A 27765-nucleotide genomic window follows, 5' to 3' on the forward strand; every position below is an offset into this window, starting at 1 on the left:
AAGATTGCCTCCTTATATTTGCTGGTCAGCACATTCTTCTTCTATAAGCAAAACTACTTGTGAATCAAATAAAATTGGAAGGTTGTTTTATGGCAGTGGTCTCTAAGCAAGGGGATTTGTTGGATGATACAAATGGCCAGTGTAATACCAAAGTATCTGGGATCTGACATACTCACGTCCCCTCTAGACATGCAGTCTTTTCTGGGTATGTGTAAATGTGGGCACTGTCTTTCCACAACAATGCTGGAGATGGAGTGTGATAGCCTTCCTGATTTTTCCTTTGTGGACTCCTCTCCTTTTCATATTGATACAACCTGGTTGCCACTTTGTTTCATGCATGGGCTTGCTTTGATCCTTTCAGATGACTTTACTTTGATCCTTTCCATGATTGTTTTATGGGATAATTCATGAATTTTCAAGTTCTTGGTATGGTGGTAGTACATACATTTAGGATGGTAACTGGTCAGGACACATTGCTACCGCTGTACTACTAGTTGCCATTGATCCTGTCCTTCTGATTGGCGAATTCCTGTGCCCTTTCAGTTGCTGAATGTTTTGAAGGTCAATCTCTGCCCAAATAACTGACACTATAAAGTATGAAAAGAAATTGACCAGGCTAAACCGTTCAATCAGCCTTCCACATAGCAGACTGGGCTGTTTCAGGACTTTTAAAAGGATTCCTGTTTCCCAAAATGACAATCCCATCAGCCTATATGGAGCAATAAATCGAGCCACTAGAGTTACTCATGAAAGAATTTAATTATATTTACCAGAAGGGATGATCAATATGCCTGATATTTAAAGCTTACCTACTCATGTGCCAGGTACTGGGAAAACTCTTTAAATAGATCATCTCATTAATCATCCCAACAACCCCACTCTGAGGAAAGTCCTATTATTAATGTCATTTTATGGATGAATCAATTGAAGCCTATATAGAGTAAATGGTTTATCTAATGTTACTAGCTAGCAAGGAGTAATCAAACCCTAAGATTAAATGTTGTGCTCAGAACAAACAAGTTATCTTGTCCTATAAGATCCTTGTGTGATGCAGTTGTCGCTTTATGACCTAGAACTTGCTCATCCATTATCTTCCCAACTCACACTTAAAAAACTGGTTCCCTATTCTGGAGGCATACAAACCTCTTTCCGGATTTTTCCCATCAGAAAGACTAGTCTCTATCTAAAATACTCTTTACCTGAAATTTTATATGACTGGCTTCTCTTTTTATCATTCTGTCTAAAATGATCTCCCCTTCCACATGCTTGACACTGCAATACCACCTCATGATGGTTATTTCCTCCATAAGCAGGTACCTCTCATGGTTCGGAGTTGTTCGCTTATTTGTTTCCTCTATCTTCCATGAAGTTCCATGAAGGCAGGAATTCAGTCTCTCTCATATATGACTGTGTCACTAACACCTAAGGACTGGGTCCTTCATACATTAGGCACTTCAGAAATACATGCTACCTGCCAAAGGATTATCTGTTGTGATCTACCAAATGCCAGGGCTCTTTGGAATATGATGTAGGAGGGTGAGAAATATATATAAATATATATCTATATCTATATCTATATGAAAAATGACAACAGGAAAATGACTTAGGGGGGTACGTTTTTGATAGAAGGAGAAATCTTAGGACCTGAGTAGTCTCTCAAGCTGGATCCATCATTACAGAGAATATCTGAGCTACCAGTGGGTGCATACAATATGCATATAATGTATATATCTCATACTGAGATGAGGAGAGGGCAGCAAAGTGGATGGGAACAGCTGAAAATAGGAAAGGTAAGCCCTTAAAATAAATTTCACTTGACTAATAGGTTTGCCGATAGTAATAGCACACAACTAACTTTGTTCCTGAAAATGCTGCCAAAAGTTTTTTAACTACTATGCTTTACCAACCAGCATATAGTAAGAAATCTTATATTTAAACTGTGCTAGGTGATGGTGGTGGTTAATAAGTAAGTCCCTAAGGATTCCTATGAAATGTGGGAGAGAAAGACGTTTTTGCCCAGTGAGGTGACCAGGAAGGTCCTGTGAAGGAGATGGGACCTGCGCCAGGCACTGGAGAGGGGATAATTAGACCCAGTCGGGGTGAGGGGGTTGATCTAAAGTGTGGTTTCGGGAATGTGCCTCACATATTCAGGGACTGTAAGAAACTAATTGGCAGGAAGTAGACCTTGAACACTATGTTGAAAATTTTGGTTTTGTATCGTGAATTCAGAATGGACTCCTAGCAGTTTCCTAGCAGTTTCTGAGTGGACAAGTAATGAATTGAAATTGGTCTTCCTAAAAATGAGAGGTAGTGGATGGAGGAGAGAACCTATGGCTAGGTGGAGAGTCCATCAGTTTCTTACTACCAGACCATCTTTTGGGCAAACCCTATCTGGGGCACAGTTGTGCCAGCCCTCCTCCTGGTGGGGGAAACAAGGAGTAAGATGCCATATGCTGTGAGCTGTGAGGCCAGGTCTATCATATCCTCATTAGATTTGGAACAGTTGAGAGGGCTATGGAAAATATTTTCTTTCAGTTTATCAAAAGCTGATTGGTATATTATCCTACTTAAGTTTAGCTTTTCTATAATAGCAGGATAATGGCTATATGTTTTATGTAGATTATGAGCAATTTCTGTATTGCCAAGTGCATTCTAAACCATCAAAGATGTATTAAATTATGTTAACTTTAGTATTTATCTGGTTTTTAATGTAATCTGTGCATAATTGTAACTTACATGTAAGTTGTAGCTTATTGCCTTTATATCATTTTACATCTATCATTTGATCACCAATGTTACCTGTTTTCGCAGTTTAGAAAGATGAGTTTCAGAGAGGCTGAATGGATTGTCCAAGGTTACTTGGGAATGGGTAGGAAAGCTGTACCAAAGCCTATTTCTCTTACTTCAGGCCATTTATATCTTGGTGAAAACTGGAAGCCAGTGCTTAAAACACATAATATTCTTACTAACCAGGACACTTGATTGTTCTAGAGCAAGCAACCACAGTGGAATATAGGGATTAACTACATCTGATACGGTAAAATGCAGTGAGTGGATATAAGTCCTCTGCCATTCATTCAGAATCCACCTGTCCTAGAGGGACTGTATCTTATAATGTTCCCCAAGTATGTTTAAATTAAATATTTTATGATGAAATATTGGCAGTAATGTTCAAGTTTCAGTTTCCTCTCCTCCGGCCTTAGACTCAGCAACTCTTGGTTACGGAACCTGGTTTTGTCAGTTTGATCTCGTGGAATTTGCAGACAGCATCTATGTGCTCAGTAACAGAATGATTCTGGCTGCTAGAGGGAGGATGAGTGTGGAGCAAGCGTGGCATGAAATGGACTGTTTGCTTTTTTCCACAGTCTGCTGATTCAACCTGCAAACCCATTCCCCAACTCCATTAGCAAGACCTATAAAAACACAGGGGCCTTCGTAAAGATGACTCTGACATTTGTAACACGGAGAGGTCTTTTGAGTTGAGAGAGCCCAGTTCTGTACTTAGGATTTGGGTCTGGGTATTTTGGCTTCAACACTTGTTTCTGGTTAGAAAGCTAAAAACAAGGGTCTAAACACTGTTCACTTGGATGGTAAAACACGTGCTCACTTTTTTGCAGTGATCCTGGAAACAGAAGGGGAATTCTTATAAATCACAAAGGAAAATAAATAACTTCACCCATGGAGGGAAAGAGACAGCTTGAGAAAAGAGACTTTGGAAAAAGGCTGTCTCTAGACAGCAGTCTTGTGGTAAGTACTGAATATTCATTTACCACTCTATATGTTTTGGCTGAAAATGCATTATTCTTTGACTGTTATTTCCTGAACCCTGTGCTTTTGAAACTTCTATTCCAGTTACCCCATTAGCCCTATCCCCTGGGACTTGGTTTCATTTATTTTTTACCAAGTCAAAAGCCAGCAAATTATTGGAATGTTTGTATAGTGTCTTAATAGGCAAATGTCATAATCTGTCAACATTATATATAATTACGTTAATTCCAGCCGAAGTAGACTTTAACCTGTACAAAAACACTACTGTAAAGCTGATGCCAAATGCCAAGCCTATATATAGTTGTTCCAGCACCCATTTATCTTAATTTGGGGGATAGGTTGAATAAAAATTTAATAGAGCTTCAAATATTGAAGAGTGAAGAGTATCTGAGATCTTCGGTATGTACCATGGTTCAATAGTTTGTATCTTTCTTTCTAAGGGTGCTCATACTGATGAGCGTCATTCTTAACAACCTGGTTGTGTTTGCTTTCAAGGAAAGAGACTAAGTCACTGATTTTGGAAGGTTGGCTGTCTCTGAGCTCAGATGTATACTTACCTCTTGTATTTCCTAATGCATGCGAACTGAGCAAGAAATTAAGCGACTCACTCCTTTCTCTTTTGCTCATCTACTGAAATAGAGATATAGCTCAGCTTCTTCTTTTAGATGTTGTGGAGAGATGTGCTTTATTCATTTGTATGCTTCCAGAACTTAGCCTGGAGTCTGGGTCAGAGTAGGTATCCAATCAAATTTATGGGTTTTTTTTCCAATCAAATTTATGTTGAGTGGATTTGTCAGTTGCACTTTTCCCACTCTGCTGCTATAGGTCTAGCTCTGCCAGTGTATAGACTAGCTGGTTACCCCATAATTGCTGAGGCTTAAAACTGTTCCTAGATGTGTTTCCAGGGATGGAGAAAAGGATTACGTTAAACTTTTGTGTTTAGTTCCTCTCTTATTCTTAGATTCAGTTTCTGTGTCTGTGTGGACTTTGCACTGACCAGCCTACTTTCAGAGAACTTCTATATATAGCATTTTAGATTCTCCTCCCAGTGGATGTGCCCTTTTCTCATCTCTTAGGTCTTTCTATCTCTGGGTAGAATGTGATGCAAATAATGTGTGTGTGTGTGTGTGTGTGTGTGTGTATTTATATGTCTATTCCCTGGGGATAGTTTCTGGGGAAATATATGATAAAAAGATAATTTCTCAGCCTCTCCTTTGCCAAAGAAGACACCTTTACCTATTAACCTACCAATAGGGTCTGTCCTATACCTAACAGAGGACAGAGATGGCTCTGTTGACAGAGATGCTCATTATAATATGAGCAGCACAGGAAAGGTTCTCATTTAAAAAAAAAAATTGTGGGCAGCCCGGGTGGCTCAGCAGTTTGGTGCTGCCTTCAGCCCAGAGTGTGATCCTGGAGACCTGGGATCCTGTCCCATGTCGGGCTCCCTGCATGGAGCCTTCTCCCACTGCCTGCGTCTCTGCCTCTCTCTTTCTCTGTGTCTCTCATGAATAATAAATAAAAAGTCTTTTAAAAAAATTTGTGTGTGAGGGAGAAAGCTAAAGCAGGTGGGAGAAGCAGAGGGAGAAGGATAAGCAGACTCTGAGCCGAGCACAGAGCTAATGTGGGGCTTGACCCCACAACCTTGAGATCATGACCAGAACTGATATCAAGAGTCAGACACCTAACTGACTGAGCCACCCAGGTTTCCCACAAGAAAGATTCTCCCAACACAAAAATATCCTTGCTGATTAGTCCCTAACATCCTAAATTCTGCTTTTTGTGCCAGAGAATATGCAAGGATGCTATATATGCAAGCATGCTAAGCTATTGTCTTTCAATAATTCATAGTAGCGCTCATTAATTAAAGGTCTTGGAGCTTTCCCAAATGTCAAGCAGCTGAGCAAAATTTTGTTGAGGAAATTGGTAAACAATAGGATGCAGAGCATGGAGTGCTGGGATGCAGGACAGGTTTAGGGTGGGGAGGGAGACGCAGTGAATTACTATGAGAACATTGCATACCTGAAAGTCAGAGAAAGAGAAAACAGCTTTAATGAAACCATCATCCACATTTAAATTTTGCTCAGGGATAGGCTTGACTGTGAGCATAAATCAAAGCCTCTCATAGTAGTAGAGCTAGCTGAAAGCCCAAAACCAAGTTTGAGTTCCCATTGGCACATGGCTCTACCCTGAGTCTTGTGGGGCCTGCAGATCTATTTTCTGACTTACAGCATTGGAAAACACTGTGAAAATAAGAACCCGTTGCTTGGCACCATCTGAGAAACTTAATCCTGTTAAATCTCCCCAAATGATGCTTAGGAGAGTTTTTATGTTAGTGAAATATCTTCCTTGTTTCCTCTCCAGGTAGATTAAGTGTTATGTCTGCATGTGTATAATTGGGAAAATCCTAAAAGACTGTGCTTTCTTATGAGTAGGTGGCCTGGGATATGGGAGGCCTTAAATGCCACTCAACATTATATGGTTTAGGCCATGTGACTATAAATTTGCCCTCTGTTTTAGTGTTATGTTCTTTCCTCATATGAGATGCCGAGGCAGTGACGGCAAGAGTACTTGTTTTGAGTAGGTTCTTCAAGAGTGAGACCCACTGGAAGTCCCATGAGTGAATTCTGTTGTGACCATCAGGAAGAGAGGTAGACAGGGATGAGATCAAAGATGACTGGCCTGTAAAGGACTTGAACCTATGATACTGCCCTTCTCATTGGCTCCCTGCTGAAACCACACAAATAACTAGGAGAGAAGTACAAGGTGATGATTCTGGATAAGGGTTATTAGAAAATATAATGGGAAAGAAACACCTGGCATTATATACCACACTTGGTTCTCAAGGCATGTACACTTATTCCACCTCATATTGTTTTTTTAAATCATAGAATGCTAGGTTGGGAGTGGGTTATCCAGTTTCTTCACCTTGCAGAAGAAGTTATTACTCAATGAGGTTAAATGTTTTTCTCGAGGTCCCACAACTGGCGTACAGTGCAGGTCTCCTACCCCTCACTTCACTTCTTTACATTTTACTACATAAAATCCCAGTAAGAGAAGACGTCCCTTTGGAAAACTGAATAGAGGAAAGAGAAATATACTAAATCTTAAGTCTTGAAATTCCACCACAGAATCATTATGACCCACATTTTTGAGAATTAGAAGGCCCAGAGGTAATTTCCACTTTCACATTTTGCACAAAAAAAAATTCCTCATAATGTACTGCAAGAATAAGGTACTATTAACTTCATTATACTTTTTATTTTACATAATCAAATCATGAAGTGTTGAGTAGAAATTATAGTTCCCTTGCAACAGCTTTCAAATTTGTAGGCTGGCGGAACCACAGAATAAAGAATCTCACAGTCCAGATACTGAAAAAAGCTCCCCGTTGGGGGATGGTCATTTGTGGTCTTCAGTCACAATTTTGCTTTCAGGATAGGACGCGGGAGGGTTTGAGTGTGTGTGTGTGTGTGTGTGTGTGTGCGCGCGCGCACGCGCTTGCTCCCTGGTAGTGCTGAAGTGTTCTTTGATGTTGATTTTTTTTACTTGATAAATCACCTTTTTAAAGAAGAAAGTGACAGGTAAGTGAAACTGAAATGAAAAATCTGTTTCAATGTAGGGGGTAAGTACCCTGAGAGAAAGACAAGTGACTACAAGTTTGCCTTCACCAGTATGAGTGTGCCGGATTGCTGCACCGTTGCTGCAAGTACAGTCTTCTCTCTGATAACAATAAAAATCACCCCAGAAATCGAGGCCTCTTCTTGACCCAAAGCTGTTCCACCCACCCCAGGATGCTATTTGATCAGAAAAAAGTCAGTATTTCACACTGTGCTTTTTTATTTGCAAGAATCATTCCCAGGCTGCTCGTATAGCTATTTGATACTTGTAGCTATGACAGCATTTAGCTGATGAGAAGGCTGGGGAGTGAATTATCTTTTTACCAGTTCACATTTCAAGAGCAAAAATTCCCTTTTTAATTTGAGGAAAAATTACTTTTTGCTTTGAGGCACAGATGGGAGTAAGTTTCTTTTATGAGCGACAAGTTCTTTCGTGGTACCCTGCTCCTTTTTTCCACTACCAGAAAGAAGACAAAACGTTGGCCACACTAGATCCTCGGCTCTGACAGCAGTGCAGTTTAGATAAACTCATGAGAGCAGGCCCCACACCAAGTCCCTCAGTTCATCCTTCAGCCTCTCGATGGTTGTATCCAAACTACTAGAGTAATTAGACCTTCCAAAGGCATTCATTAAGTCAAATAATAAGCATCACTGAAAGCCTGCTTTACATTTAAGATGTTTTAGTAGCTGTGGGATACACTGGATAGTCACCACTTTTCCCTCCAGATCCACTCCATCCTTCTCTACCTGGCTATGGATCCCTGGAGGACATACCACGCAGGTCTTGTCAAGAGGATCCTATGTATTTTGAGCATCTAGTTGGGTTAGGCCAATGGGGGGGACCTAGCAGGAGACCAGAGGTCAGGAAGAGGGAGAGGACAAGGTAATTGCTTTCCTGATAATGTACTGCAAGAATAAGGTTATACTTTTTATTTTACACAATCAAATCATGAAATGTTGAGTAGAAATTATAGCTCCCTTGCAACAGCTTTCAAGTTTGTAGGCTGGTGGAACCACAGAAAAAAAGAAACTCATTGTCTAGATACTGAAAAAATTGGGGTATAGTCATTTGTGGTCTTCACCACAGTGGTATCTCCTTGCCTGGTCCTGGATCATAGTAACTAGACTACTCTGCCTAAGGTGACATCTTTTGTTGGGCAACCCTTTCTCACAAAACATAGTTTTCTCTTTTCTGGCACCTTCCTTTTCTCCATGTCCCTTCAGGCTTCTTGGTAGTAATGACTCTTGGATGTTGTCAGCCTACCTCATGTTGCTTTGCTTTAGGTCTATCCATACTTTCTTGTATGGTCCCTTTACCAGAATCTTCTCAATTTAGATGATTTGCATGTGCCATCATTTTCCCACAGAGCCCCCTGACTGATACAAGACAATAGTTTGTTTGTGGAAGCTGACCTAATAAGCAGGAAAAATGATGTAACATAGAGGAGGCAAATGGTGTGGCATTGACTGTGAGGCACCAAGTCAAGAGGGGAGGGTTTAAGGAGCATTGTGGAGAAGCTGTGGTTAGAACATGCTCTGAAGCAATTCAGGAGCTTGCTTCAGTAGCACATGTACTACAGCTGAAGTAATGGGGAGGACTTGGAGAAGAAAGGGGCAACCCAAGGATACAGTCCTATATCCTCTGGTAACAACTCACTTCATTGCTGAATTATTTTTTCCCAGGGAAACTTCTTTCATATATCAAATTGTGATGGTTAATTTTATGTGTCAACTTAACTAGGCTCAAGGGTGCCAAGACACCTGGTAAAACATTACTTTTGGGTGTGTCTGTGAGGGTGTTTCCAGAAGAGATTAGCATTTGTACCAGTAGATCCATTGGAAAGGTTTGCCCTCACTGCTGTGGGTAGGCATCTGATTAACTGAAAACCTGAATAGGACAGAAAGGGAGATAAAGGGCAAACCTACTCTCTGCATGAGCTGAGACATTTCTTCTGTCCTCAGTACTGCTCTCTTTGTTTTCAGCACTATGGACTTGGACTGGGACTTAGTTACACTCTTGGCTTCCCTGGTTCTCCCGACTTCAGGTTTGGACTGGAACTACATCACTGGGTTTCCTGGGCTACCAGCTTGCAGACAGCTTATCTTGGGGTGTCTCAGCCTCTATAATCATGATTCCATCCATTATTAAATATTTCTATATTTATACTTATATTTACATGTATATTTATATTTATATACACAGGGATAGAACTCTGACAAATTCACAGATCTGTGCCGCTTTATCTTCAGTGATTTTACCCCTGGTTAGTGACCAGGAGGAATTTTAGAAGCAGGGTTCATCAAACTCTGTGAAAAGTCAAATAGTGAATCTTTAGGCTTCACAGCCCACCTGAGCAGTCATAATGACTCAACTCTGCCTTGGGAACAGGAAAGCAGCCACAGACAATACATGAATAAATGGGCGTGGCTTATGTTCCAATAAAACTTTATTTACAGAGGCAGCATACTGGATTCTTTTTTTAAAAAAAGAAAAAGATTTTATTTATTCATGAGAGACACAGAGAGAGAGGCAGAGACATAGGCAGAGGGTGAAGCAGGCTCTTGGTGGGGAGTCTGATGTGGGACTCGATCCCAGGACCCTGGATTATGACCTGAGCCAAAGGCAGACATTCAACCACGTGTCCCTAACAAACTGGATTCTAAAGGATATCTGCATGTGGTAGAGAAATGGGAAACTTGGAGGCCTAGTTCAACTTTTCCTGGGATGTGTAATGTGCTGAGGCAAGCAAACGAGCAAGTTTAGAATGTCAAGCGAAGATGTATACACCCAAATGCATGAATTTGAGCACAGATAAACATTTCAGAAAGCTCAAAACTCACTGAGACTTTTTCCAAGTGCTAAATAGGGGCATCGTTGATGTTGCTCAGTGCAGCCAGTGGATTGTGAATACTAACCAAAAAATCTGCATTTTTGTAGTGCTTCAGGCATACCTGTAGCTTTCTTGACTCGCTTGGTGCTATAATTGGGCTACCTCTCACCATAGCAATGCCGTACAGAGCACAAACCACCAGATTGCTAGAGGTTTCCAGCTACTTAAATCCCAGCTACCCGTGACCCCTTCTTCTGATGTAAGAGATATGGTTTACTCAGTGCTTCAGACCAGGAGGCCTGACCTTTGTGCTCTAATATCAAGATTGCTTGAGATTTCTCAAGTGAATATCAAGTAGAGAAATGTCAGTGAGGAAGAGGGAGGTTTTTATTCCCCAGCTGCTTTATCCCCTACCCCCATAGGGCTGTTATCTCAGCTGCCTTACCGGGTGTCCTGAGAAGAACAGAGACCAGGCACTGGAACCAGGTGTGGGAAGCTGTGATGCTGTTTGAGGATCCAGCTAAAGCCCATTTTTGGGAAAAAGCAACAGGTAGGGGGAAGACTGGCTTTGGCCTGGGTTAGCTACCTGTCCAAAGTGTTGTGCCAAATCTTTGACTGCTCCCCCTTGACAGCAGGGGTGGGAGAGCAAGAAAAGTGTCAGATGTTTAAATGAATATTTACACAGTGAATCTGCCCAGCAGCCTAGCTGAGCGCATCATAGCAGGTCAAGAACACACTGGAGGAATGTCCTTCCCAGCTCCCTCCAGCCGCACAGACCCCTGGGGGCTCTGAGTGGATTTTGTGTGGGTGGGCTGGGAGAAGACAGGGAGGCTTGGCCAGGTAGGTACAGCCCCAAATACCTGGTTGCTAAGGGTCTTAAAGGGGCCCCAGATGAGCAGGAAAAGATTAGAACCCACCACGAACAGTGCCAGGAGGGAGGCTGCTGCTGAAATGGTCTGAATGGAAGGCAGGACAAGGGACCAGAAATAGAATATAACCAAGCAGCAGACGTAGACTATGTCGGCAGTGGGGACTGGTAACGTCTAGCAGGGAGTCTGGCTGGCTCAGTCAGTAGAGCATGTGACTCTCAGGGTTGTGAGTTTGAGCCCCACTTTGGGGGTAGAGATTACTTAAAAATAATAATAAAAAAAAGATCTTGGTGCTTACTTTAGTAGCACATACACTAAAAATTGGAATGATACAGAGAAGATTAGCATGGTGCCTGCACAAGGATGTTGGTGAAGTCTAACATGTAAGCCACTTTAGCAGACAGCTCAGCGTGTGCAGGGAGCAGAGCCATGCGTTGAGTGTGGATCAGGATGGCTCCCTTCCCTTGGTGATGAGAGCTGAAATTTCCTGAGACTTGCTACGTGCCAGACACTCTGGTTGCCTTTAGATAGAAATTGACATTCAATACTCATGATGACCTTTTAAGACAAGAACTTTAATTATTCCTATTTTACGACCAAAAAAAATCTGAAGCTTAACAAATTAAGGAACTTCCTCAGGGCCAAAGAACTGGTGTGTGGTAGACCTGGGATTTCAACCCCCTTCTGGCTGCCTCCAGATCATGCTGTCACTCTACGGTTAGTGGCTCAGAAGCAGAGAACCTTGCTTCTGGGGACTGGGAGCTCCTGGCATGGTGCTTTCCAATATTAAACAGCCCCAGCTTCAATAGGGCTAGAGGTTTACAGGTGTATAACTCCTGTACAGGTGTTACAGGTGGCACAGGTGTACAGGTGCCAGCTTTGTGCCTGCTGATGGCAGAGACCAGGCCTGATTTCAGTAAAACAATTGTTGAAGTGTTGGAGGATAAGCTAGAGAGGGATATGAGGAGTAAAGAACATGTGTTGGAACTTGGTCTAGGTCTGATTTCTGGTCTTGTGCTTTTTCTGATTAATCAGGTCTTGAAACCAACTTCCACAGAGATTAAAGTTCTTTTTTTATTTTTTAAAAGATTTTATTTATTTATTTATTTATTTATTTATTTATTTATTTATTTATTTATTTATGAGAGAGGGAGGGAGGGAGGGAGAGGGAGAGGGAGGGAGAATGAGCAGTAGGGAGAGACAGAGGGGGAGAGAAAGAGGCAGACTCCTTGTTTAGCCGGAAGCTTTATGTAGGACTTGATCCCAGGACCCAGAGATCATGACTTAGCCAAGGCAGACGCTTAGGTGACTGAGCCACTCAGGTGCCCTGAGATTAAAGTTTATAATAGTACATCTATATAATACATAATATATATAATACCCTATATCTATAATTTTGTGTTTTTACCCACATGGGGGCTCGCTGTGGTGTATATGTGTACAAGATGGGGATATTGACTGGGGCGGGAGTAGAGTAGGAGGAATGGTAAATGATAGGGTGCACCCAAAGTCCAGCTGTCCCCCAGGATGCAACAGGATTTATAATTTGAGTGATAAGCCTATCTAATGGTTTCACATGCTTTTGCCTGAGCCACCCACTGATGGGGGTTGGTAGAGAGCCAACATCATTTCCTATGAGGACGTTCTCCCCTCCACATGCCATTTGATTGCTCACGACTTGAGACTGATGCCCTCTCCTCTGGTATTGCACAACAGAACATCTGCCTTCATTATGGTGATGGCTCATGCTGATTGACTCCTCATCCCTTCCTCTTCCTTCCGTCCATCATTGAAAGTTAGGGCAGTCTGCCCCCATAACCATATACTCCAGAATTCTTACTAAAATGTCCTTTCCTGAGCTGCCATAATATTTATCTCTGGTCTTCATCACTACATTTAATGCTTTGTCTAGGGCTTGTCCACCTTAAATCAGGGTTTCTCAATCTATCTGACATTTTGGATGCTGTATTTCTTTGTCGCGGGATGGGGATGTTCTGGATGTTGTTGGATGCTCAGCAGCATCCCTGGCTTCTGTCTACTGGATGCTAATAGCTGTCCTCACCCAGCTGTGATAATAAAAACTGTCCTCAGACATTGCATGGTATCCTCTGGGAAGCAACATCAGCCCTGACTGAGCTGAATTGTAAACTCCTAGAGGGCAAGAGCCATGTCATACTCACAATTGGTTCCCTAAGATCTGACATGGAAAACACTCAGTGCAATGAGTGAACGAGTAAGTGAACTTACCAATGAGTAGCCATTTGTTCATGAACTAAGTACACATTAGCAAGAAATACTGGGTATGGAGTACGGGGGCACTACCTGGAGGAGGCATTGAGCACTGGTTCTGAAGTTTGGGATGGCAAACTTTTCAGTTTTACCAAGGATAATTCTAGTGCATGCATAAAGACTTTTCTTTACATCAGAGATTCTTTTTTAAAAAAATTAAATCCAAAAAAAATTAAAAAATGAAAAATAAAAAAAATTCAATTGGCCAACTTATAGCACGTCATTAGTTTCAGATGTAGTGTTCAATAATTCATCAGTTGCATATAATACCCCGTTACTCATCACATCACGTGACCTGCTTAATGCCCATCACTTAGTTACCCCATCTCCCACACCCTATCCCCTCCTGCAACCCTCAGTTTGTTTCCATTAGAGATTCTTAACATGATACCTGGACCCTTTTGTGTTCCAGGGTTGCTCAATAGGGTAAATTTATGAGAAGGCCCCAGGGGTGTTGAATTCTCCAAAGTATATTGTATTAGATTTTATATGTATGCACATATGTGCACATTTTTTATGGGGTGGGAGTCCATAGTTATCATCATATTCTCAAGTCCATCGCCTTAACCACTCGGCCACGAGTACCTGCTCTCATCATATTCTCAAAGGGATCCGTGACCCAAGAATGGTTAGGTAGCTTCCTCTGCCAGTAGTCTAGCAAGCCTGGCCCACAGGCCCTGCACACAGATGGCTCACCTCACCCAGGTCACAAAGCAGGATCTCAGAAGCCCTGGTGTGGGCTCCATCATCTGCACTCACCTGCTGCAATTAGTGCTGTCTGCCTGTCTCCAGCATAGCTCTGTGCTCTTGGGGTCTCAGAAATCACTTAATCAAAATAGGAACTGGCAACATTTTGAAAGTCCTTTACAAATGCTGTTATTGATAGATGATGAAATGATACTGCACCTTAAGAAATAAGTACAAATAAGTGGAGACATTTGCTTGGCATGTTCTGTGTTTTCTTAGGGCTGAGGGATCTGCTTGTCATTCTCCTGGTGTCTCACCATCTCTCAACAATGGGAAGCATCAGATCATACAAGTTTCCACGGCAACCGAGGTTTCTGTATCCTCCTCTGGCAGCCTAAGATTGTTCCTGCGGCAGATTCTCTAGTGCTTTGTCTATAACAAGAGATAGAGCTTTCACCGATCTCCTTAGAAGCTGGCCTTCAAAGCCAGGAGGCAGCTGGGTGTTCTCTGTGATAGGTGCCTGCATTCCTCTCTAGTGTTCCTAATTGACCAGCACAGGAATTGAGCACCTACTAAGTTCAAAGCACTTCACAGTGCTAAGGGTGAAGATCTATGTGAATGCTCAGAAATGCAAAGCATGATTTCTATTTTATGAAGCATTATGAAGTCTAGTCATATACAAAAATTATAGTAATACCAGGAGGTATACAGTGGTGCAAACAATAGGAGTGATGGGATTTAGAAAGGAGGTTGCTTTTCTGACTGTATTGATCAGGGAGGGCTTTCCTAAGAGGAAGAGCTTTTATATCTCCCTCAATGAAATTGGTCCAGATTTAATCTGTGGTGTCCCTGAGGTCCCTGAAGCAGAAATTTATTGAGAAAACCTTCATGTTTTAAGAGAATAGAGTATGACTCCAAGGCACCTGGCTTCTACTTGAGTTGCTGAGACTCTAAGAAAGCTCTGTTGTTATCCTGAACTATCCTCTTAACTTCCCTTATGTCCCCTCTTGCCACCCCTCCTCATCTTCTTACCCACACTTGCTGGTGTGGGCATGACGCATAGCACAGCTAAATCATCTTGATCTCCTTTCTTCTCACTTATCAGTGTATGTTATACTAACCGTGTGTGTGTGTGTGTGTGTGTGTGTGTGTGTGTATGCTGTATTTCAGCAGCCTGCCTCACACTAATTTACCCCCTGTATTATATAGTTCATTATTATCAATTAATATTTATGAAGCCTCCACGGGGTTTGTGGCTGAGAATTAGGCAGCATTTTCATTACTGCTGTTGCATTGCCATGTTCCATCGCCTTGGCTCAGCTTAGGCAGTATTTATGATCTTTCTGCCAGTTTTCTACTCATGTGACAGCCCTCATACTCATCCCCATTTCAATTAATATTTCAAGAGCAAATCCAGAAGCCATTGTATTAAAATGCTTCACTTAACACCAGATGCACTGCCTCAATGCTGTCCCTTTCATGTACTAATTTTGCAATTCTCTCCTAACATGGAATCCTATTTGTCTGGGCTGCTCTCTACAAGCCCAAACAACGGTTCCTCCCGGTTCCTTTACATTCCAGAAGTTCCAGATGTTTCCTCCTCATAAATTTCGCTTCCTTAACTAGGCTTAATGGATCATAATTGTCCATTTCCGAAGATGCCTCTGAGGTTTGCTTGCCTTCTGTCTTTCAGCACCTTTCTGGTCCTCACTCATAAGCAATTGTCTTCAGCTTGGTAGGTTTCCTAATATAATTAACTCATTGACTGCTCTCATGCACATAGATGTGTTGAGGGAAATAAAATCATTTGGTCTGATAAATTCTGGAGTCCATCTGTCAGAGCCAGCAGATAAGTAGGTTCAGGGACTGTTGGTCTTTTGTGGGGGGAGGAGCTATTGTCAGAGGCCTGCCATCCCTGGGAATGGTTAGGCTGTGAGGGCTTCCAGTAATCTAGTGTGAGTAGGCACAAGGCTGAGTGAAGTCTTTGAAGTTACCACCCAGATATGACTGGGATGTGGCTAGTGCTGTCATTCCCACCTCCCTGTGTGGAGTTCTAGCTAGATGATGGCGGTAGGTAGCTATTCAGATCGCGTGGGCCAAGTTTGGAACTCTGCTGTTAGGTCCCTGAGGCAGATTATCTGACCTATTTCCTGTTTGGTGAGGTCTACCAAAGAGGAAGTGAAGGTAGATGAGAGCCAGGTCTAATATGGTTAGCATTTCTCATCCTCTTAGGAGGACCTGAGAAACTTGTCATGGTTTTGCCTACAAAGACTGTATCAACAATATTATTTCATTATTCACTGCATCAGTTGAGATCCTAGGAGGAAACAGATGGCACACTCAAGCCAGGTGATGGAGGACAACCTAATAACAGGCCTCTTACAAAGGCAGGGCAGGATATAGGGAATTCAACAAGATTACAGGGCAAGGGGATAATATACAACCATGTGGCCAGAAGGAGAGAGCCACTTGGAAGCAAGTATCACCTTAGATGGAGGGATGAGGCAACCGATGTTGGCCCAGGCCCGATGCAGGGCTTGATCTTATGACCCAGAGATCATGACCCGAGCTAAAATCAAGAGTCAGATGCTTAACCAACTGAGCCACCCAGGCACCCCCAGAGCATTCATTCTAAAGGGTGCAGAGGAAAGAGACACCATGTAATGTAGTAGAAAGGACATGGGCTGTTAGGAGAATCAGGGGAAGGGATTCTAACGGAGCACACAGTGTAGTGTTTGGCATGCCACCTCCTCTTCCACGCTGCAAATATGTGGAGCCGGCTGACGTGGCGACTCCAGATGGCAGCTTTCTTTGTCTGCAGATGGAAAGAGACATTCAGAAAAGATTTTTTCTAAATGTTTGGTTTGCGTATATTCATCTATGATGTTTAAAACTGAATGGCATATCCGTGGTATTAGTCAGAAATGTTCACCAGCTGTTAACTACAGGTTGTATCTGACTGAACCTTGGATTCTTTTCTTCTTAGGCCAACTGCCTCAGTTGTCCCTGTTAATGAACTGTACTCCAGACCTTCTTATATGGAGCGTTATATTTTTCTGGAACTTTTGGCCTACTGCTCTCACCCTTGAAGCTCAGCCAATGTCTATTTATAACAGGCAGTTTTATTCCAAAGGCTTCCAGGAGTGCCCATAGTCTTCTAAACAAGTGTACAATGACTCCCTGTGCGCAGGGTCCTGCTGGGTCCTCGGCCCCAGGCCCTGTGCCCCTGATAGAATCAGGCTGGAGACTGGGCTGCAGAGCCCTCTTTTGTTTGTCTTCTGCCTTCAATTGCTTTGAGCTGTGCCAGCTTGGAGCAGTGGGAGACTCGATTTGGGGAAGGGGCTGGAGATCATTTCCCATGTGACACTCTTCTCTTTACTTCGATGGGGAAAACAGAGTCAGAGGGTTCGAAGCAGGAAAGATTTTCCACTACATAAAGAGAACGAAAGAGGAAACAGGGTCCCAGTGGCCTCTTGCCAGGCCCCAGGAATGCGCCAACCCTGGGAATTGGCCCCTGGCCAGCCTCCTCAGAGGCTGCTGACTTGGGAAAACTGGCTCTCTGGCCGCTGCCAAGAATGTAGACAATGGGCTTTTGGTTATTTCACTTTTGAAAGTTAGGCTTTTGTTTTATTATCACCGAAGGTAACATTTATTGGGCACCTATGTATGCATGCCAAAAGATAAAATGCATGATTGGAAGTCAGTGTAACTTAAACCGAGCAGAAACACCACAGTCCTCATATAATATTTACAGCCTGCTTCTAATTAGGGCCTAATCCTCTGCTCGGGCATGTTGGTACCTTAGATGTGAGCACTGAATGGTACTGAAATTCTAGAATTAAAATTAGTTTTTAAGTGCTAACGTAAGCTGTATTTATGTCACTTGAAAGGACTGACATAAAGCTTATCCAGTTGTCATTCGCTTGAGAAAAGACTTTGAGAAAATGAAGCAGACAACCAGTGTGTTCTGAGGAGGGAAAGACAGCAAGACCCAAGCCATTGGCTCAGGATACTGAATTCTGGGATGGGATGAGGAGGGGCCTAGTATACCTTCCCCTCACTGCATGTATGGCCCATGAAATGATGATGATGTTTGTTAACAACTGGATGACCTTAAATTATTCCATATAGTTTTTCATTCCCATCTGGATTGGTGCTATTGATTAATAATAATAACAGGGGTGCCTGGGTGGCTCAGTCAGTTAAAGCATCTGCCTTTCAGTTTAGGTCATGATCACAGAGTCCCAGGATCAAGTCCCACATTGGGTTCCCTGCTCAGCCAGCAGGGAGTCTGATACTCCCTCTGTCCCTCCTCTGCTCATTCTCTCTCTCTCTCTCTCTCTCTCTCTCAAATAAATAAATAAAATCTTTAATAATAATAGCAATTAACATTATATTTATTATATCCTGGGTGCTGGACTTAATATTTTATTTGTATCAGCTCCTTTCATTTTCACTACTACTATAGGGAGATACCATTACATCCCTTTATACAGATGAAGAAACTGAGGCTTAGAAATGAAATAGCTTGTCCAAGATCACTTGTCCAAGGTGACTAGTAAACACTAGTAAACACCAAGGTCTGTCCTACCACAAAGCTCACGCTGCTGACACCTGTCCCATCTCTGTGCACCTTGAGTACATTTCAGAGTCGTGAGGAGCCTGCATCTTTGTGCTTAGATCAATGACCCTGTGCTGTTGGGGCTGGCTACTTTCTGGATGCCATGTCCGTGTCACAGCTCTGGTGACCATTTTTACAGTGGCTCTTCTCAAAGTAGTTTCTCTGGAGCTTTTTACTCAAATAGCTGTCTGGCCTTCCTTGTGTGTGGAAACCTTCCTCTGTGCTGGGCTGAGAGGTCCTACCAGGATTCTGAGTAGTGAAAGAATGAGGAAAACTTTCCTGAAGAAGTACCTTGAAGAAGTGCAGGCCCTGAGGCCCTCACCACTCATTTTAAGAAAATTCTATTTATGTGAATCCAGATGTATACAAAAGATGCATCAGGGGTTACTTTTCCTCTTTTCAGAGAGATTCCTCATATAACAAAGGACTCGCCAGAAATTTTTTTTTAAAATAGACTGTAATGCATTTTAAATTGAATTGAATTTTCAAAATTCAATTTGCGGTACTTGTTTCCCATGGAGCTAAATGTCCAACATCAGACCTTTTTTACCCTGTGATGGAAAACAGATCACAGATGATATTTTGGGTTGAAGTGCTTTCCCCAGGAGCCCCAAAGGGCCTGGAGAGCCTATCATCATGCATGGAGGGAGTTTTCACTCCAGGGACAAAGAGGAAAGTTACAACCAGGACTCCCAGGCTTTGACTCCTCCCTGGTGATGTCTTTCTTCCTTCTGAACTCTTAACAGTTCTGTTGGGGATGATGGACACTGCTGCACAATAAAGAACGGCTAGTATCCTGTAGTTAATCCAGAGTGACTCAGATATCTTCAGTCAACTCCCACTCTTCTCTGAAAGACTTCTGGCATGCAAGTCTACAAAAGTTCCTCCCTTGCTGCAAATTATATCCACTAAATGTTTACTTTTATGCATACCACGGGGCCCAATCTTCTGAAGAGTTGAAAGGGAAAGAAGAAAGAGGACAAATGAACTTAGGTGTAGAGTATTGGCCATTGGTGATGTCCTGGGCACTGCACAGATCCATCATGCATATTGATGAATTCCTTTATTCAAATATTCTGCCTTGGTTCTTCATGGAATTCTGTGGTGAACAAGACAACTGTCTTTCTTCTCTCATGAAGTTAATATTCAAATAATTCTTCCAGCAACCTGTGATATGTGTATTCTAAGTCCCATTTTATTTTGTTTTAAGATTTTATTTATTTATTCGTGAGAGATACAGAAAGAGGCAGAGAAATAGGAAGAGGGAGAAGCAGGCTCCCTGCGGGGAGCTCAATGTGGGACTCAGTCCTGGGACCCCAGGATCATGCCCTGAGCCAAAGGCAAACGCTCAACCACTGAGCCACCCAGGTGCCCCTATAAATCCCATTTTAGAGATATGGAACCTGAGGCTCCAGAGACTAAACAACTAGTCCCAAATCACCTAAGTTAGCAGGAGTTGGCACCAAGTTTCTGAACCAGAACCAGGTCTGACCAAAGGCCAGTTTCTTGGTTATTCTATTCTCTGTACTATTTGTAACACTTGAGTAAGGATCAAATTTGTATTTCTTGATTAATGGAATACTGTCTGGAAATAACAGCAACAAAACCTTGTTTGTAAATGAGTTAACTAAGAGGAGTCTTAGCCTAACAGGAGCAGGAAGAGAGTTTGTCCTTTTTCCTGTGTGGTTACCAGATCGCAGGAGAAAATTGGAAAAGCAAATACAGTGGTTATTAGTAAAGGCACAGCCATTCAAGTCACATATTTGGTTTTCAGAGTCCTCTGCTCTGAGAGGATCCAGCTCAAGGTGACTGCCCTCCTGTTGGTAAGCCTGTTGCTGCAGGGCTCCTTTACAAAGGACACACAGCACTTAGCATTGTAAAATAAGACCCAGCTCTGCCACTGACTAGTGCTGTGCCTTCCTCAAACCCTTTACATTATCCTAAACTTCTATGTCCTGCACTTGTAAAGGATCAAGTGCCTCAAGAGCAACAACACAAAGTTTAAGAAAGTGAAAAAGTCAAAACTTAAACCCCAGCAGCGAGGAGAAATTTGATAAGTAAGAACCAGGAAATGGGGCAGAGGTTTGATTTGTCCACAGTTCCAACCCCAGCATGCAGCGGAGAGGAGCACTGAGGGAGGGTCCATGAATTACTGGGTGAAAGAAAAAAAAAAGAACGATAATGGTCACTCTATTGGAGAGAAAACAAAGTGTCATTGCTAGCAGCACTGGCTTTGTTCCCTTTCTGTATCCCTACAGCCACCAAGTAGAGCTTTATCCTGGTGAGTCCTGTGAGTAATCCACACACACTCTTAATTAAATAACCAAAGATGACATGCCCCTGAGACCTAGAGGTGCTCAGTCTGCCCTCAGGTGCCCAGGAAGCAGGCTCGCTCATCTGGATGTGATGGAAGATCTTTCCCGGAGCTGGCCACAATGCCAAACAAGGAAAAGGCCCCTCGGCCGTCCAAAGCCCCACCTCCCACCTCTGTAGGGAGCTTCATCCTTTCCCAGACACACCTGGAAGCTCACCATCCATTTTTCCACTTATCCAATTTTCACTGAGCACCTTATGTGCAAGGCACTGTGCTCCTATTAAAATCCTTAAAATATATAGCTGTCTTAAAAACTCAGTATTTTTTTTTCTCTGAATTTCTGCAATGCTTCCTTCAGAGCTCTGCTGGTGAGAACCCTTGCGGGTTGCTGCACAGATGGAAGTTACAGAAGCTTAAAGTATACACTTGAGGAACTGGATTCAGAGGCTTTCCCTGCTTTGGCCCTGAATGACTATCAAGAATATAACCTCCGGGATCCCTGGGTGGCGCAGCGGTTTGGCGCCTGCCTTTGGCCCAGGGCACGATCCTGGAGACCCGGGATCGAATCCCACGTCGGGCTCCTGGTGCATGGAGCCTGCTTCTCCCTCTGCCTGTGTCTCTGCCTCTCTCTCTGTGTGTGTGTGTGTGACTATCATAAATAAATAAAAAAAATTAAAAAAATAAAGGCATATTAACAAAAAAAAAAAGTAAATAAATCTTTAAAAAAAAAAAAAAAAGAATAGAACCTCCATATATGACATAAAGAGGAATGAGGGTAGAGAACCGAGTCAATTTGAGACTGGAGTAACTAACTCTTTACAGTCAGGCAAGAACTCTTTGGCCAAAGGAAAAAGAGAGACTAGAAAAATCATTAAGCAACACACAACAGACACACACACACACACAGCACAGCTCCTCTGCAATAAGTGGATCCAATTTCTTCATTGTTCTCTCAGTCCTTAGAAAGCAGCCGGCGTTTATTTATGCGATATTCCAGAATGAGATGGGCCAGTAGCCAATAATGTCTGTATGGTTGAGGCTTAGCAAAAGCTACTGAAATGGTAGATCACAACCTAAGCATTGCATTTTCTGCTATTTCCCAAACTAGAATCAATCCAGCACATTTGAGAAAAGTTATCCCTTTATGTGCAAAGGGACTAATAGAGCCATCATGGAGTTGTGAGATGTGGGGGGAACCCAAGGCCAGGCACCAAAGCAGTGGCCATTCAATTATGACAAGTACCCGAGATGAACAAAAATTGAGGGAGACCTGATGCTCTCATGAAGCAAAGACTGCTTGTCAAACAGTGAATGTTAATGCCACTTCCTTACTGCATTTTGTGGTTTGTGTTCTTGTCACATGGTTCAGATACTCCCAGGGAGCCTGGAAAATTATAAGGTGTAACATGGTGATATTTCTTGAAACTAATTATCTGAGAGAATTTATGGAAAATTGAATGGACTCAGGTTTCACACTTGAATAAGAGTCACCATCATCCATGACAATGTACAAATTGATCCATTAGAAAAGTTAATAACTTAGCTGTTGTTGATAGTGACGAGTTAGATCTGAATATCAGGAGTAATCAAATCAGTATTTCTGTGTTCATATTCTTTGTATACACACCCAATAAACAGACTAAATAAATGAGTAAACACAACCTTAATTCTGAGTATGTAACTAAAATGCTTGAGCTCTCTATTCAGTGTTCTATAAATGAAAAACAATTCATTAGTAAAGTTAAATTATATTTGCTGGAATCTCAGGTAAAAACCTGTCTGTGGAATCTAACTTCTAGTACTTCTTTTTCAGGTGAAAACTTTTTTTTTTAAGTAAAAATTTCTAAGTAAATATTTTTTATATCTTAGTCACTAAGTTTCTTAGATTGAATCAACATGAGTTAATGAAGGACTGCCTTCCATGATTACACTTAGGTAGGTAGATTCATTGTATTGGTTTTTGAGTCTGGCCAACTCATTTTGATCTCAAGGTTCTGTAGGAAAAGATATTTGTAGTCCTTATTGGATGTTCCCAGCATATAGTGCAATTTTCTGCGCTCAGTGAATGCCTGGGAAGTGAATTGCCGAGTGGCTGTGGGCTTCACACTCTGTTCTCAGCTTTGTCCCTAACTGGCAGAGACACTTTGGACAATTCTCCTTTCCTCTTCTGAGCTTCAGCTTTACCTAATTGTCTTTGTGATCACAGGTTGGGGCTCCACTGACCTGTCAAGTTCCTTAGAGCTCCACGACTCTATGGTATCAAGTGTCTAGTGCAGGGTGGGAGATACCAAGGAAAGGAAAAAGAAAATTCTAGCTATCAATCTGTTCCTAGCAAAAAATGGGTCTTACTGCCCGAGCAAGCATAACCGGTCTCTCCTCTCTATTGCATTTAAATAAGTGATCAAGATGGAAATTTCTAATGATGGAATTGTAGGCATCAGTGAGCAGGGAAGAAAGAGATCTTATAGGGAAAGAAATTTATGTCACAAATATGTCACTATCATATGAAGCCTACTTGTAAAGATTCAATTCTGAGGGAAATTTAATATTGGATAATTTATTTGATCTATGAATGAGTTACCTACTTAAGTTCCCTTCAAATATTTCAAGACAGACCTTTTATAAGTCAGTGTATAGTCCTACTTTAATGTTTGGTCTTCCCACTTTGTTCAAAGCCACCCTGTCAGCTTTCCTTTTTCTAATTTTTTTTTCTAATTTGAGTATAGTTGACACACAATGTTACATTAGTTTCAGGCAAACAACATAGTGATTTGACAAGTCTATCTGTTACACTACACTCTCCACAAGTGTACTACCATCTGTCACCATACAGCATGATTACAAACCATTGACTACATTCCTTATGCTGTACCTTTCATCCCCATGACTTATTCATTTCATGACTGGAAGCTTATACCTCTCATTCCCCCTTCAACCATTTGCCCATCTCCTTACTTCCATTCCCTCTGGCCACCATCAGTTAGTTCTCTGTATTTATGGATCCTTTTCTACTTTTTGTTTATTCTTATTTAGATACCACGTACAGGTGCAATCATATGGTATTTGTCTTTGTCTGACTTATTTCCCTTAACAGGATACCTCCTAAGTCCATCCGTGTTGTTGCAAATGGCAAGATTTTTTTATGGCTGAGTGATATGCAATTGTATATTTATACCAAATGTTCTTTGTCCATTGATCTATCGTTGGACACCCTGTCAGTCTTAACATCAATTTAAGGATTCTGTTTTGCCAAGGACATTATTGTCTCATTCAAAGGTGGCCATTCCATTTGACATTTTGATATTTGAGGTAAATTATTGCTGTATCTGGTTTGCAGAGCTCCCACTCAAGTTGTACTTCAGCGCTCTTTTGCCTTCCAGATTCTGCTGCAGAAAGGCTTGTCACTCCACTGTCAATGGAGCAGTGTCTCCAATCCAATAAGCATGCTTGAGTTGTAAATTATAAGGAAAAGCCTTGCCAAAAGTCACACTTTTCTGAACTTCAGAGGGGTTGAATAAATGGTAAGACCTCACTGATTTGGAAGATCGAGAGTACAAGTGTCTTTCTGACTGAACATTTTTTAAAGGACTGAAGCCTAAGTCTTTCCAAATTTATATTCTAGTTGAATTAACAGCGAATAGATTTTTTCCTCTGTCTGCTTTGAAAAATAAATTATCTCTGTATTTAAGATTCTGTGTTTTTTTTTTGTCTCTTTCTCTTTGTTCATTTGTTTTTCATAAATTCTACATATGAGTGAAAGCATGTGGCATTTGTCTTTCTCTGGCTGATTTATTTCACTTAGGTGGTTGCCAGAAGGGAGGTGGGTGGGGAGAATGGGTGAAACGGGTGATGGAGATTATGAATACACTTATCTTGATGAGCGCTGAGAAATGTATAGAATCCTGGAATCATTATGCCATACACCTGAAACTAATATACCTTTGAATGTTAATTATACTTGAGTAAAAATAAATAGAAAAATAACTTATCTGTGGTTAGCATTGCTTTACAAAGCTAAAATCAGACATCCAAGTTCTTAAAAGCAGTGTGTGTCCTTTTCATAAGATTCTGTTTTTGCTGCAAGATGACTTAGACTCTGCAGATTTCAGATTGAATAATTATATACTTCTGGGCAATTAGGTCCAAACTCATAAATGCTTATAGTGTTTGCTCTTCTAAATCCTTGTGAGTGATCAGAGAAACTCTTTGAAAAATAGCTTTGGGTCAGAAACAAGTTGGGATCCATTCTTTACCTGTGAAAATCAAGGAATCTGCAAAATAACACTTGGACTTTTATGTCACTTTTCCTCATTCTCAAGTCATGGGCTGGTTTTTGTGGTATGGCCTCTGGTGAAGTGGGAAGGTGTGTCCACCTGGCATAGATTTTATCACATAACCTTCTGAAAATGTCTTTAAGGGATTCTATCTAGTTCATGCATTTTTAGAACCCAGAGATGATTGAGACAAAAGACTTGAGTATTTTCTTCTCTTGTGATCATAGTTAAACTTGCAAATTAGCATTGTGAGTTACATGTCTATATCACATCCAGATAATAGAAAACTTTTCTTCCCAACTAAAGGCTGGTTCATTTCACCAGTTTGGTACTGGGTTTCAAACCAAAACTAGATCATAGTTCTTTGGTCTAAGTCCTTATGTGACTTTGGCCAATCTGCCAAAATTGCAAATGAAAGGATAATGTCAGTGACATCTGGCAGCCTCAGTCCTGTAATTGGGATGTTAACCGTAACTTCCCAAGGTAGTCTTGCAGAGCATCCTTCTCCCCACATGAAGGAAATAACCTGTTTTAAAGCTCAAGTAATATTGTCAGCCAGCAAGTTCCTTGCATCAGGAGGTCACTGGCCTGGGCATTTCAGAGGGGACCGGGTCATTCTTGGAGCCATAGAAGTTTTATCTGTGGAAGCCAAGATAATGAACTATCAAAGCTTATGAAATAACCATGTCAAGCTTTAGGATAGGAGTCGATCACCTTTTGAATAAAGAGTACAAACTCCTTCACCTTCTCCAGACCTTTAGGTCAGCATAGCTGAATACAAGACATAGGATAAAATTACTTCTTTCTTCTCTTACAGATGTCTTTGCAAACATCTCTTCCCTTCCCTTCTAAAATATGAAACTCTGAAAACTACCACTAGCGCTTCAGAATATAATGCATAGCTCTCAAATTGCTGAGTGTTTACAAAAACAAGCTCAAATTTGTGGCATATGTTGCTTATGGACTTCTTTTTTGTTCTTGACAAAACCTGAATTGCTAAAACCTGGCATGAAATTTCAAATTTCTCCATTCCCATGAGAAGCTACAAGATCAGAGAAGTAGAGAATTTTCAAGCTGGAAGGGGTCTTATATACCTGAATAGATATTAAGCATAAACATAGCTCTGCGGGCTGCATTTGCTCAGTTTGAACATTCTGGTATTTGTGTTACCTGAGGTTCTTTGTATCTCTCTGAGAACACAAAGATAAAATTCCCTGTGGTTACTTCCTATTATTTACCAGCGACAAAAACCTGTATCTGAGCAAAGCTGGCTCTGCTTTGAACTTCTTGTTTGCCTTCTTCCCTGTTGGTCACAGTCATATATAAAATTTGGAAACGCCAAAGTTGCCCAAGGAACAAACAAATCTTGTGGAAGTCTAAACAGAATTCCACATGGTTCTGTGTGCTCAGAAATGGCCACGGCAGGTCTGCTGCTGTTTGAAGCAATCCCTTTCTATATAGGTGTAGCGTTCTATGTGACCAGGTGATTAGTAAGAAGCTTAGGAGGAGTTTCCAGGAAAGTGAAGAGAGAGCGAGCAACTGTTAGCGCTCTGTTACCTCCCAGTAATCTTCCTGATGGCTGCTCTGTGGCGGGGGCTTAGGGTGATAAACTCTATTTGTGTGCACCTTATTCAGACTGTTCAGAGCTTGCCCATGACTGCAACTTGCATGCCAGATTCTTGGGCAGGAAGCCATAGCAACCCGTTTAATAACCAACGTTCAAAACAGTGTCCTTGTAATTAAGGCAGTATTAAGAAAACAGAGCTTCTGCCTCATTTTGGTCACAGCTCAAAGATGATAGGCTGTGTTGCAGTAGGACTTTTTTCTTTTCTCTTAAATCAAATTTCGACAGTCCTTTATCCTCGAATATAGATGAAGCACATCTGATATTTGGAAATAAATGTGTGGCATCAAATTTTCTATGCTAATCTTCCGAAATTGGCAATTGCCTTAGCTCAGTTATATGTTCTATAACCCTAGCAATCTGTAGAGTGCTCAGTTTCCATGGGAATAAGCTTGGCATGTTCATTCAGCTCAGAATCGGAATTAATTCAGGAGGTTGTGGCTGTCCTGACATTGAGTGCTAAGGGATTCTCCTGATAATTAGAAATATCATCTGTGTTCCTTTATTGGACATTTTCTTAGGTATTTGTTTGTTTTTCAGATGTCTAATCTTACTGTGACTACTTTCTGTAAGAAGTAGTTCTTTAAAAGATAATTGGAAATTCTTTTGTTTTTTTAACTTATTTGAATTCATCTTAAGAACTTTGATATTTTCCCCTTCTCATGAACTAAACTTTCCCAAATACGTGCAGATTTGTAATCCGAATGCAGTAAGTCTCCAGTTTAAGATTATAGCAATATCATGTAGAAGGCTCATTAAAACACAGATGACTGATCCCAGCCCCAGAGGGGATGAGTCAACAGGTCTGGGATAGGCCATTAATTTGCATTTCTAACAAGATCCCAGATGATGCTGATGTTGATGGGTG

The 27765-nt window shown here is 41.6% G+C and overlaps 1 protein-coding gene and 1 non-coding gene across 15 annotated transcripts in view; both read left to right on the forward strand.

Annotated features, from left to right (window-relative positions):
• The window catches only part of NCKAP5 (NCK associated protein 5), a 947559-nt gene that overhangs the window by 137150 nt on the left and 782644 nt on the right, over nucleotides 1–27765 (forward strand). For 13 of the 14 annotated variants that reach the window (XM_055316283.1, XM_055316284.1, XM_055316277.1 and 10 more), the window contains one exon: nucleotides 3618–3747. In XM_055316283.1, coding sequence (XP_055172258.1) covers nucleotides 3679–3747 — 69 coding nt within the window. In that variant the 5' untranslated portion in view covers nucleotides 3618–3678. Of the gene's footprint in view, nucleotides 1–3617; nucleotides 3748–27765 lie in introns of those variants that run through there. The other variant, XM_055316289.1, reaches the window with a different exon arrangement.
• LOC129504056 (U6 spliceosomal RNA) lies at nucleotides 11379–11486 on the forward strand. Its single transcript, XR_008663292.1, has one exon. It is a non-coding gene; the product is annotated as a U6 spliceosomal RNA (small nuclear RNA).

This window comes from Nyctereutes procyonoides, unplaced genomic scaffold (genome assembly GCF_905146905.1).
Source record: "Nyctereutes procyonoides isolate TBG_1078 unplaced genomic scaffold, NYPRO_anot_genome, whole genome shotgun sequence".
Classification (NCBI taxonomy): domain Eukaryota; kingdom Metazoa; phylum Chordata; class Mammalia; order Carnivora; family Canidae; genus Nyctereutes; species Nyctereutes procyonoides.